A 13,971-nucleotide genomic window follows, 5' to 3' on the forward strand; every position below is an offset into this window, starting at 1 on the left:
GGACCAGTCACTCTGGCAACATCCCATGTTCCTCTTGGTACTCTGTAGTCTACCAAAAGTACAACGTCTCCGACCTGAAGTTGCCTTGTCTTGAGCTGCCATTTTGCCCTTCTTGTTAAGGTTGGAATGTACTCACGTATGAAGTGCTTCCAGAAGTGGTTGAGCAGCATTTGAACAAATTCAAAATGCTTGCGTAGGTTTCTTGTTTCTTGGTACGGGCGTTGGGGAATGGTTGCTGTTGCTCGACCAAGGAAGACTGGTGAGGACTGTGGGGTGCGGTGAAAATCCAACGAATTCTGTGGAGAACAGCGAAGTCTTCAATTCGATTTCTTCCTTCTTGTACTAGCTTCCTTAACCCTTTCACGGTTCCAACAAATGACTTGCTATTTTCTAAGATTATCGTGCGGGCCAACCATGCATAAATGATGGAGTGGAAAGATCCTCCACAATTTCCAGATCAATGGCACGAACAGTTGCACAGGTAAACAGTGCTCCCTAGGCCTTCTTTGTTCTATTTCGTCCAGTCTTCAAGTTGAAGGGGCCAAAACGATTAACACCAGTCAAGGAAAAGGAAGGAGAAAATGGTTTCAACCTCTCAGGTGGCAAATCGGCCATTAGGGTACTGTGCGGTGGCTGGCGAAGCTTTCTGCATATGAAACAATCTTTGACAATACTTTTTGCTACGTTTCGCCCACGAGTTATCCAGAACTTGAAGCGGCTTTCTGATAGGGTTCTCTTAGGTCCCCCATGTGCAACTTGGGTTTGTACGTTTCGCATGATCAGCTTGGATTTCGGATGGCAAGCAGGCAGAAGTATTGGGTGGATTTCTTCGTAAATGAGAGGTGCATTCTTCAGCCTTCCCCCTACTCGTACCACGCCTTCTTGAACAAATGGTGCTAAATCTTTGAAGCGATTCTGCCAATCTTCTAGGTCCCTTTGTGCTGACATTACCCATTACCGCTCTGCTTGATTGATTTCTTCTGGAACCAGAGGCCCTTTGCAATATTGGTCACTGGATTGCCGGTTTCTTGCTCTTTCCCTAAGGAACTAGTATTCGAATTTCGCGAGTACTAATTTTCACTATTGCAAGAAAAATACGAACAAAAGTGTATTAAATTTCGCGATTTTGTCAGTGTTTTATGGATCAGTGGTCAAAGACTAAGGAACTACTGGAAATATACAAAGGTCTTGCTCAATGTAACTACAAGGATCCTGCAAACGGAAACTTTGGTGACTATACTAAAGAGGTTTTGGCCGACTTTTAAGCTGATGAAGAAAACAGCTAGTAATCTGAGGAAGGGTGCTAGAGAAAACTAGACGGAGAGATATTTTCAACGGTAGATAGTTGCATTTCCAAACATTTAAAATTTTTATTGTTTTGATATATAATATGGTATAAATTTTCGCGTGTTTAAACTTCGCGCAATGTTTCTTCGCGATTATTTTGAAATCGCGAAAATTAGTACTCGGTAAATTAAGTAAGAATAAGGTAATATTTTCGGGCCCAAGAGAGGCCCGCAACCCTTATCTTGACAGTGACCAGCGGATTAGAATGCAATCAGGGGTAGTTTATCGCGTGAAATCGGAGCCTTTGTAAATCGCCTCTATCACAATGAAGCTGGCACAAAGGTTGCCCATTGCCTCAATATTTATGAACGCAACACGTTAAAACAGAGGATATTTTGTCGAATTTTGGTTGAATTGAAGCAAACGTTTCCTCCTGGATTTTGTAGAACGATCGTACCTTGTTGTTTTGCTCACATAACACAATGGGAGATCATTCGCTTGTGTTCGGCAGTGTTCAGGGTTCGAACAAAATGGAAATATTGTCTGCTCAAAGCAAAGAAATCGTTGGAACAGACTATAGGATTCTACGTGCACAGTTTAACGTCTGAAAAACGTTTTGCTATCGAACAGAATAAAATAAAATTGAAGAAGTAAGGTTCATTTTGTGGAAAGTTGTGCATGTAAAATGTTGTTCTAAGATAAGCTATCGAGCCATAATGAATACTTTCACGTGTGTGCTGAGTGTGTTCCTTGTGTACGACGAGGTACATCATTTTTATCAAATTTTTAAAAGCGTACTGCGTAGGGTAAAATAAGTTTGTGTTGGCATAACTGCGCTTAAACACGGGAAATCTCGCTGTAATGTTATTCTAAAATGAAGATATAAAGCTTTTTACATCGCATGAAAATATCTTAAAACTCCACGTTGTTTGATATTCATAGAGCTAATCCTCTGTGAATAGTCCCTTAAGTTTTTCTTGCGAAAAGAATCAACCACTAAGGAAGCGGCTAAGGATGTAAAACACCAAAGGATAACGCGTAAGACTTTATGCACAGTTTCGGATTTATTACAAATATACTAATTTGTTAATGTCTAAGAAGGATATAAAAACAAGCAAATATGCGCAAAAATATGGCGACGTAGCGCATCGTACTTGAAAAACACCTAGCGCAAGTTACTAGAAATGTTAAGCACGCAGGAACTCGGAAAACCCAGAGGTCCCATTGGAGTGGACGAGCTGACCATGGAGCAGCGCCAGATTTGGCTGGGAATAAGAGAATACTGCTGTCTCCCTTACATCCTAACTTGAAGGCACTGGAAGCCACTCGCTGAACTTGAGGCAACCAGTATTTCCTTGAAGAAATGTCAGGTACCACGATGGTAAAGGCATAAGCTTGCGATTTTTTAAAAATTTGAGGAGAGGGCCTACAAGAACAAAAGGCGGGAAAATGTAAGCATTCTCCTCCAGGTGAATCTCTTGGGAGAAAACGTTCCAACCAGACGACTGAGGGCATGACAATGGAGGGAAGAAACGTTAAGGGCGTCCAGAGGAGTCAACACGAACGTTGGAGGGTAGCGCCATGAGATATATGGTGTGAGGACCAAAAGCGTTGTCTAATAATCTCCACGCGGCGTCGCTGAGCGAACAATCGATGTCGGACAAAACGTGAGAAGGCGCGTCGGCGGGGTTATCGATATCCTTAGATGGAATATAAAACAAAGTCAAAGATAGGTTCCTGGCCATGGTGAAGAAAAACAACTTCTTGAAACTCCTGAGATAAATGGGGATCTACAGGCCTGCTCTTCCCAACCGGTGAGTAAACTTACCTATCCACGAAGGCGTCGATCCTCGTATTGCGAACGTTTGAAAGTAAACCTTCCATTGTGTTCAGCAGAGCTTGTGCTTCATTTGGCGCGATAGGGACAGCTCAGAATGTTTCGTCCCACAAATGATGAATTTGTCTTGGAGGACTCCCAGGAGATTCAAGAGAGCCACCCTACCCAGTAAGGGAGGCCTCCGAAAACAGAACCAAACAAAAGTGCCGCTCATCTCGCCAAGGGAGAAAACCCTGACACGAATCAAGAAAGCACCATTGTAAAAGTTCCTCTTGAAGCTGTCGAGATACCCGAATTTGAGTTAAAGACTTCTTAGTGGCGTTAGCAATAGCATGATATGCGGCGCTGGAGAAAAGCATCGCAGCAGGAACCAAAAGGGAAAATGAAGGGGTTTTTCCCGCAAATTTCTGCAGATTCTTAAGTGACACTGATTTATGTACCAGAATGTTATCTTGAAGACTTGCAAACTTGCTGCGCTTGTCTTCAGGTAAAATGAACGCTAGCTTAAGGGAGTGTCACCGTAAAACTATGTGATTCAAATAATTATTAGAAAATATAGAAAGCTCAGAAAATGACGCTTGTAAAATATATTTAACCTTAAGATGTCATCTGTTGATTTAGCCTTGACCTTATGCAAGTTTTAATTGTGATATTTACTCTCTAAGATAGCAATTTCCGGTCGTTATTATCATACTATAGCTTTGTTCCGCTCTATGCTAAGAATTGCAAGCTAAGCGTTGCTCCTCCGTAAAATACATCATTGCAATATGTCCTGTTGTTTATAATGTTGAATTTTAACGCAAATATAATTTATTAGTATTCGCCAGAATAATAGAATCTAGAATCTAGAATTTAGAATCTTTAATACAATCGTAAATAAGAACATAAAAGGAATTTATCTTCAAGTCTTAAGAAATGTACCTGTTGTATTTTGTTCAGTACATTATTCCTTGCTGTCAAATGTGAAGTAAGCACATTCGCAAGTAACACCTTTATTTACCTAGATCTGAAGCAGTATCCTGGTACACACCCTGAACGGAAGAAGCAACTTCCTTCCTCATTGATAAACTCAATGTAGTTGTTTATTTAGCTTTGAACTTCATTCAAACTTGAAGTTTTACCTGCCTTTTATTATCACACTGTAAGCGTATATAAGTAGCCTTGTACTGTATGTACAACACTTGAATTACATAAAGCTACTTCCGAGTTACCTTTAGCTACCTACAAGTTACCAGTCACTAGTTCTACGAGGTGTAATAAACAATTAAGATAGAAAAGGGCACAAAGAAGTCATGAACTTTTACACCTACCGAAATAAAACCATAAATCTCTTTCTCCTTTAGGTCTCCCTGAAGAACAAGCTCCCAGTACGGGAGGAGGTTTTGCAAATTTCCCGCCACAGAGTTTTCTGGGTCACGAAACTGCAAGAGGCAAGGAGATGCACGGACAGACCACGAAGAAACCATATCAACGGACGGACGTGGTCCGACCCAGCTAGCGGGTTGCCCTCCCAATCGCACCCTGTTTTTTTCTCTAGTGCTGGTTCTGATGTTTGACAAAAAGGCGATTGTAAAAAGAACAACCCCGAAAAACAAAGATGAAGAAAGAATACCTCGGCAGGTTGAGATTCAACGGCGGCCGGTTGCACATTGTTTGCTGCCTGAACTTGCGGAGCGGCGGGCATAACATCAAGTTCTACAGGCGCTTTGGCCGCCGGCGCTGGAACAGAAGAATAATCCTAACATCTCCTAACATCTAAATTAGCAAGAGCGACACGGACAGGCTCGGCAGCTAAAACAGGAGCGGCTATTGCAAACGGACAAGGCATCGGCGACGTATGTACGGGTGGAAAATACGCTTTTTGCCGACAGAATTAGCAACACTTGGCGAAAAAAGCGAACAACGGCCTAAAAGACCAGAATAAGGTGAAGAGAATGTTTACCAATAGCGAGGCATGATTTCGTGACTATTCCAGCAGTGAATCGAAGCTAGTCTTAATTCTTCATTCACCATGGATCGAACCTGGAAACGTCTTGAAAATTGCAGCCGCTTGCAACTGCTCCTTTTCAAGAAATTGCCAGTTAAGTGCTTGCAAAATATATGTACTTGGATCCTGCTTCTGGTCAAATCTCAAATATGTGCAAACTCGCTCGAGTACCTCCACTTCCCATGGTTCAAAACCTCTCCTTCCAAGCCCCTTACAAGACATATGCAACTTTTCCAGTCATTCTAGGCCCGCACTTTCTAACCGGTTACCACTAGTAAGCAATATTAACTTGAAAATAGGGTAGCGATTTACAGCAAGGCGCCCAAAAGTGTGACCACTTTTAATTTATTCACATTCTTTCTTGCAGATTTAATCCAATCAAAAGGCGTGGATAGCTTGCAGTTGACTTCTGATTGGATTAAATCTGCACGAAAGAATGTGAATAAATTAAAAGTGGTCACACTTTTGGGCGCCTTGCTGTAATAAATTTAATATGTTTTAGGTTTAACTCTTAGCGAATGGGGTGCTTTTGCAATCCTGAAAATTTGAGAACATTTGGTTGAAACCTAAGAAAGATATCATGTCTGAAATATTGGTGATCTGGCTGTCTGTGCTATCCGTTAAATCAAGCTTTTAAGTTTTACTAAGTTTTAATTGCATCAAGAGACCAAAAGAGCCCTTCCAGCCTTAAGGGGGGGTGCAAGGGGGGGGGGGGGAGTGTTGATTCCGAGGAATTACATTACTGTTGATTTCAATACCAAATTACATACTACTTATTAACCGAGAGTGAAGTCATTACAGGGGAAGTTCAGACCGAGGCCTTGATGTATTGACTGAGCGACAGCGAGGTCAATACATCAAGGTCGAGGTCTGAGATTCCCCTGTAATGACCGAACGGATGAGGTTAATAAGTTATTTAAGTAAGAAGAGTATAATAATAAGTTAAGAAGAGTATAATCAAGGGAAAAAACACTGGAGGTAAAACTCGCTCTCGCTCTCTGTGGCTCTCTTCGTCGCTCATACTAAAGAAGTATCGGTATGCTTATATTTTTCTCTCAGTTATTGAAAAGATAAGTTATATTTTGTCGGCATTTTTTGTTGTTTTTCCCCCTTGCTAGTAGCTTTTACTCACAACTCAAACAACCGTCGAGCCGTGAAAAATTTTCATAATGCCCGGTCATTACAAGAAAATAATGCCCGCTCAGCAGCCAATCAGAGCGCACATACTATTGTAGCCATATAATAATGGTGTGTAATTTGGTATTGTTTTCTTACTAATTTTACCCTCGATAACTCGAACTCCCGATATCTCGAACCTTTTTCAATTTCCTTTGAAGGTTCGAGTTATCGGGATTCAACTGTATTGGTGGATTTCTATTTACTACCAACACCTTCACTGGATTTTCAAAAAACACTAAATCTTGGTGTGACCGCACTTTTAAGGTAAGTTCATATTTGAGTCCTATTTTAGTTAACATGGTTAATTCACCTAATCGTGAGAGTGTAACACCCAGGGGCTCTTCGGCTTTCTCGAACAAGATAACCACCATCTGCATACTGAGAGACAAGGTCTTCAGCTTCCTCGCGTGAAATGGAACCATGAAATCTGAAAGGAATATGAAGCAAGACAGTGAGACCGAAGGAAACTGACGATCTGGTTAAAAAAGCTCACGCAGTCTACAGCCTGGCGTTCAATGCAAGTGCAGCGAAGTATACGTTGAGAAAACAGGAAGATCTATGCAACAGGGAATTTAAGGAACACGACTGGCTTATGCTACTCGCCGTACCCGAACCAACTTCGGCCACAATCTGCTTTACAACGAGGTATAGTTCATTGGTGGTGACTCACGCCGGGTACCACTACAGAAGTAGGGTCAAAGAGGCAATTTACATGAGTCTAAAGTAGTATTATAATTAATATTCTTCAAGTGGTCTCAGGTCCTTTCTACCATTAACATTGCAGTTAAACGACGTCATAACTTACTCTTTCGAATACTGGGCAGGTTTATTGGGAATCTATGGAATATAAAAATTACGATGTCAATTAAGGTTAATAAGTTAATAAGGTTAACTAGTTGTACCTATCGGTAAGTGCCAACGAGCGAAATACTCATGTTTGTTCATAAGAACAGATATTGAATGGTTTTTGATACTATATTTGAAATGACCACTGTTATGGTAAATTGTATTTTAGGTAATATGCAATAAAAGGGCTATTTCTCTGGTGTTCATAAATGACACAGGCTTGATAGCCGGCGTAGCAGGCGCCGTAGTTTCCAGCGCGCGTATTCTCGCGATCGCGCACTCTTTTAAACACATTAAAAAACGTACACAGATGTCTGCTACGCTAACTTGAACGGTCGAGGATTATTTGGAGACAAAATTTTTATCCAAGTTAACATTACATTTGCCGTTAGAAGCAAACAACTTTTGACTTCCTTGTGTGTATGACATGCAGTAATTTTAGTGAGAGTCCAGAGAGTCGCTTTGAATTGATGTTATTCCTACGCGGAGCGAAAATGTGTGCCAAATAAAATATAAACGGTATTTGATTTAGAATAAATCATCGGTCAAAAATTACTATAAACACAATCAACACTAAAAGGAAGCATTTACCCGACTTCAGCATTCTCATAAGTCAAGAAAACTCTATTTGAAGTCAACAGTCCGTTTTGATTTTCATGTCTCTCTTTTCGATCGTAAACTAGTTAAAGGACTCCAAAGTCGAAAGATTATTTCATCGCTTTGAAGACCTTGATGTTTATTTTTTCGGCGGTCGAATATTCTGTAGGGTATTCTCTTTCGATTTATAGTTCCCTAAAGGTGTATTTATCGGTAAAGGGATGAATGACCACATTGAAAATTTTAACAGCGAGCCGCGTGGACGCCATTTTGGTCATTTGCTCTCTAGCAAGGAGTGAGAGACTGGGAACCAGTTGGGAAGAACAATACAACCCAAATATGGGGTTTACTTACACCCAAATATGGTCAAAAAAAAAGTCCCTTACGCAGAACATAAGATTTTCTCTGCCTATATACTCATACGCACACGGCTCTATGATTCTGCCGCCTCGACAGCCTCACCTCTTGGCTCGGCTGTCTCGTTGGCAATTAGGTTAATAAAATCTTAGCGCACACTGAGCAATTTTCTTGTTTTGTTGTTTTTGTAAATTTTATTGTAAAGTGCTTCTTTTTATGCCTGTATTCTGCTTTATCCTCGGTATTGGGTAAAAAAATTTTAAACAAGCAGATTCTATGTTACTCTAACTATAACACCCCGATATCGATGTCCCCGTACCTTTATTTGGCACTCAATTTTGGTCGCTATTGGTACTTCGTTTCTCTCTGCCAACATAAAACAAACATGAGTAAGCTTTTTTAAGCAGATAACAACCAGTCAAAAGATAAATTGACTTACTCAACGTTTCCCATGGAGGATCGTAGCTCGAAGTATACTGCACTGTAAAGATTAAAAAAAAACAATATTGAGATTCTATTTACAATGCATTGAGAGACATTTATACTAGACTTTTAAGACTTGAAAGCCATTGAGTTTTGGTCAGCCAAACATTGTGTGTAGAACTGTTAACCCAAAACTTTACGGATACATGACTTAACGTCTCCCCAAAAAATTGCGACACCCGAGCATGTGGCTTTAGTCCTTTACTTGTCACAAGGTGGTCAATAAATGGGAGAACTTGAACTTCACTCTTAAGCTTTAGTAAAAACTCAGCTGTGTTTCATTTGAAATCCGCGAATCTGATTGGTTTTTTCATTCTTTTCTATTTACTTATATTATTTTCTATTTACTTGCGAGCGCGTTGCTTTTCTAAAGGGACACTTTTTCGTGATTTTTGGCTTTAAAGTCCATACACTTGTTTGTTTTGGACTGTAATTTTTTAGATTTTCTACTAAAACAGACTTTTCGCCCTCGTTTTCTATGAGCGATAGTAAACTCGGCTGTGCTTCGTTGACTATTCGCTCATATAAAATGCGGGATCGAGTCTTATTGTTAATTATCAACTTGCTGAGCTTGATATTGCGTTCTCTATATCTCTGTTTTGGGCACAGCAATTAGTCGTCATTAACAGTTAGCTCTGATTAGTGGTTAGTCACATAACGTCAGACATAACAGCAGTCAGTGATTGCGGTCGGCATTCCAGCCAATGCCTTTAACAGTAGTAATAGATCAGTACACTTAACCCCGTAGGTAAATCCCCTCGGATTCCCTGCATATTACCTAGGATTCCCTGCACACTAATGAAGGGATTCCCTCAAACTAATAAAGGGAATCCCTCAAACTAATGAAGGGAATCCCTCAAACTAATGAAGGGAATCTCTCATGCTAATGAAGGGAATCCCTCAAACTAATGAGAGGAATCCCTCAAACTAAGGAAGGGAATCCCTCATGCTAATGAAGGGATTCCCTGCATACTAATGAAGAAATTCCCTCATATTAATGAAAGATTCCCTCATACTAATGAAGGGATTACTGCAAACTTATGAAGGAATTCCCTATTGTTAATGAAGAGAAGGGATTCCCTGCATACCTTGGATTTTGCATATTAATAAAGTGATTCCCTCGTAAATGAACTAATAAAGGGATTCCCTCATACTAATGAAGGGATTCCCTCATAATTTCTAATGAAGGGATGCCCTCAAATTAATGAAGGGATTCCTTCATACTAATGAAGGGACTTCCCCCATACTTATGAAGGGATTCCCTGATTCCCTCATTCTAATAAAAGGATTCCCTCATACTAATGAAGGGATTCCCCCATATTAATTAAGGGATTCCCCCATATTAATGAAGGGATTCCATCATATTAATGAAGGGATTCCCCCATATTAATGAAGGGATTCCATCATATTAATGAAGGGATTCCCCCATATTAATTAAGGGATTCCCCCATATAAATGAAGGGAATCCCTCATGCTCATGAAGGGAATCCCTCATGCTAATGAAGAAATTCCCTCATATTAATGAAAGATTCCCTCATACTAATGAAGGGATTGCTGCAAACTTATGAAGGAATTCCCTATTGTTAATGAAGAGAAGGGATTCCCTGCATACCTTGGATTTTGCTGTAACTATGAAAAACAAAAATAAAAATCTAACCAAGTAGAAAACTAAACTGGACATTAACTAACCTGAGGGGAGGGGAGGTAGGGAAGGAAAGAGGAGAAAGGAAGGCCTGACACAAACGCTTTGATTGCAGTCTTCCACCCCCTCACAGCATGATAAGCGTCACTGAACTAATCAACTAATCAAATTCATTTCCGGTTGTCACTTGTACCTTCCATGTATCAAAGAGCACGCCAATATTTACCGCAACGGTAAAAGCCGTCATTCGACAAGTCAAGAAGGAGGTTGGTGACTACAGCAAGGGGAAATCAATGGCGAAATATGAAGGCGACCTGCTAAAGTTAAAAAATTTCAACGGCGAGGAGATTTTGGAAGAAGCGAGCAAGCGAGCGAATGCCCATTACGCATTCCATCGTAACCACAATGAGTAATGATGGAGTAAAGTTTCTTGTAAACAAACAAGTCCTAGCGCTATCAGCGATTTTGAACACATGGTTGTCTCGTTCGAATTTTATTTACAGAATGAACACTCTCTTGACTAAAGGATGCTGTAAAGTATGAGTAAGTTTTAAAAAAAATAAAGCGACCTCAAAGGGAACAATAGCTTAAGCTTTAATGACGAAAACAAAAGGAGTAGCTAAAGTTAAATTCATACCATGTTTCTACAGTATGCACTTCATCGACTGTCAAAAATTCTGCTCGTTTGAAACTTTCCAGCTTTCAAAGATTCTCTCCACTTTTCAGATAGCCACTGCTCGGCGCTTCCAAACACTATTTCTAATTCCTCGTGGTCGAGATCTTCACACGTCAAAGTCGACAAATCTTCATATAAAGCTGCTTTTACGCCACTCGCATTTAGTCTTTCGAATTGCTGTTTTCTGATCAACTTAAGCAGACTGACAACCAACACTGGATACGTTCTTCTTGTTCCATTCTTGTTAAACCAATACTGGGATAGTAAGTAAGTAAGTAAGTAACTCCTGCATAATTCCTGTTCTCTCTTAAGTTTAATTCCAGGAAAGAACTGTAGAGCGCCTTCAAGAGCTGTTTTGAAGTTGTCGTCTTCCATGATCGCACAGAAATAAATATCAAGCGAAGTTTTCGTTCTCATGGAGATCATAGGAGACTGCACCATTATGAAATTTTTATTTCCGGTGGTGTGACCTCAGGGCCCATTGTGAATTACCCAATCAGCGCCACCTCCAGAATATGGATGTTCGACATGACCCAATCAAAGCGTTTGTGTCAGCCCTTCCTTTCTCCTCCTTCCTTCCCTACCCCCCTCCCCTTAGGAAGGCCTGATACTCAGGTTAGACATTAACTGTCTGTTACAGTTTAAATTAAAAACAAACAGCAACTCCTAATTTCATGGAGGAAAACAACAACTACACTTTGCACTCTTTTTTTTTGGGGGGGGGGGGGCCATTACCCAATGTCACCTTATCATACTGTTCATACTGTTGGCATTTACTGTATTTCGATTAAGAGCCCAACCTCGAATAAGCGCCCACCTCGAATAAGCGCCCACCCTGTAGGTAGGAAAAGTTAATAAGTGCCCAGCCTCGAATAAGCGCCCACCCCCAACCCCCCTAAAATGAGGGCACAAGGGGAATTTTGATTGTTGTTGAATTTGAGATTAAAATTGACTAAGTACTACTAAGAGACTATCCCGAAGACCGAGTTTTTTTAGTTTTTTTACTGAAACTTTCAATGAACATTTAAAATTTAGCTTTCGTACACCTTCATGCATGTTTAGTTATTATACATTGCTTTCCTGCAAAATAAACGTACTACTTGCTAAAAATTGTGAAAATTTAATAAGCGCCGGCCAGCCTGGAATAAGCGCCCACCTCGAATAAGCGCCCACCCTCAAAGTCCAAAAATTCAATAAGCGCCCAGGGCGCTTAATCGAATAAATACGGTATATAAGAGTACACAGTCTGATACACACCAATCATTTTCACTTGCACCTACTTTTCAAGGGATACATGTACATTTAACAATTATTCGCCGAAGGCGAAGTGATTATTGTTGAATAATCCCCGAGACGAAGTCGAGGGGATTATTCAACAATAATCACTGAGCCTAAGGCGAATAATTGTTTTAGTATAATTTTTAGAGGTGATCATCAAGAACTTAAAAAAATAACGATAGCAAACAAGAAAACAGCAAACACAAGTGTTTGCTGTTTACGGTGTAAACCAGTTTAATTCATCGATTACAATCAGAATTTATTTAGTTAAAGCAATAAAACGGAACAAAACAAACCACATGAGAAAGATAGATGTCCGTTACCTTTGTATGATTGTTGATGACTTCTAAGCGAATGTGGGAATCCTCTCAAAAATTAGTAGCTCCGGTGAGAAGAGAACTAAATAATGTTTGCTCAAACGATATCTGACTGAGTTTCTCATCGATCGCCAAAACCGCCGTGTTTACGATCATTTCTAATGCCTTGAGAACCATCTCTTGAAAATATTTTCGGTCCAAAAGCCTTGGTAGTTAATTTGAAAAATTCCCAGTGTTTAAAATATCCAGGACTTGGACTGGTTTCTTTCATATCAAAGAAATTTTTATTCAGCAAAAGCGGCCATGTTTACTTGCCTGGATGTCAAAGGTGGCGTGGCTAAGTAACCAAGCCTTCAAAGCTATATCACCTCGCGCGGGGTGAATATAGCCTCATAAGCCGAGCTTCTCGACCAATCATAATGCTTCAATTCTTATAATCACCTCTGAAATTATACTAAATATAATTATATATTGTTTTTTACTGGTTTCACTAGTAACAATAATAATAATAATAATAATAATAATAATAATAATAGTGGCTTTACTGAAAGTGCTTCCACAAGGTAGCTCTCGTCTTCCAATAATACATGTATTGCCTAAAATTACCTAAAATTATTGCAATGAATTTCATTATAAATTACATTTAGAGAAATTATTAACTATAAAAAGCTGAAATTTATCATAAAATAACGCAAATAAAATAACACAATCTATCATAACAATTCAAATTTACAAAAAGAAAAAGAGGAAATTTGTCAAAAACTTTATGTAAATAAGCTAAAACCTTGTGCATAAAAAGACTGTTATCCAACTACAGTTTACATTTTGTAAATATAAGCCAATGTTAGTATCGGATTGCATATATTAAATAGCATTGTTAGGATCTGATGGAATTCAAAATGCTACAGTAGATCTAAATTTAGTCAAATGCCAAGGATGCAAATAATACATTTTATCATTTGATGCATTCTTTCCTTCATTTTCATTGGCCCAGAGCCCACCATGTGATCTACAAATAACTGCCTACAAATAATGGTCTGCTCACGCGCATTAGCGCCTGACAGTGATTTTGCTGCAAGTCATATTCTGCTCATGCGTAGTTGTGTCCACTTCCGAGAAATATAGCAGTTTGTTTTCCAGAGATATAGAAGAGCGGTTTGGTCTGTTTACAACGCCCAAAAAAAAAAAAAAAACAGCAAAAGTACAAAGAAGGCAATGGAAATTTCCCTTATTGTATTTTGGTGAAAGAAAGAGAATGTGCAGTTCCAGAAAATATCCATACCCACCCCATGGAAGGTCATTGGAAATTCCGAGGGGGTGTGGGGCTCTCAAAGCCAAAATTGTTAAAGTAAACTATGGAGCTTAACTGGAATTTCCAGAGGAGTGGGGAGGATTCAAAACAAAAAACCTTCCGTGGGAGGGGTATGGATATTTTCTGGAACAACACAATTGAATGAAGACCAGCTCGTATTATCAAAAGCGAAG

The 13,971-nt window shown here is 39.7% G+C and overlaps 2 protein-coding genes and 1 pseudogene across 2 annotated transcripts in view; all 3 read right to left on the minus strand.

Moving 5' to 3' along the window:
- LOC144660431 (uncharacterized) overlaps nt 1–13,971 on the minus strand; it is a 124,225-nt gene that overhangs the window by 70,720 nt on the left and 39,534 nt on the right. The gene's annotated exons all lie outside the window — the stretch shown is intronic.
- LOC144660434 (uncharacterized) overlaps nt 1–13,971 on the minus strand; it is a 34,525-nt gene that overhangs the window by 18,357 nt on the left and 2,197 nt on the right. The window contains exons 2-5 of the mRNA XM_078521051.1: nt 8,530–8,571; nt 8,410–8,456; nt 7,096–7,127; nt 6,601–6,717 (exon numbers count right to left, since the gene is read on the minus strand). Coding sequence (XP_078377177.1) covers nt 6,601–6,717; nt 7,096–7,127; nt 8,410–8,456; nt 8,530–8,571 — 238 coding nt within the window. The remainder of the gene's footprint in view (nt 1–6,600; nt 6,718–7,095; nt 7,128–8,409; nt 8,457–8,529; nt 8,572–13,971) is intronic.
- On the minus strand, nt 116–1,035 carry LOC144660981 (uncharacterized; annotated as a pseudogene).

Source organism: Oculina patagonica, chromosome 7 (assembly GCF_052425735.1).
Source record: "Oculina patagonica isolate OP01 chromosome 7, crgOcupat, whole genome shotgun sequence".
NCBI lineage: Eukaryota > Metazoa > Cnidaria > Anthozoa > Scleractinia > Oculinidae > Oculina > Oculina patagonica.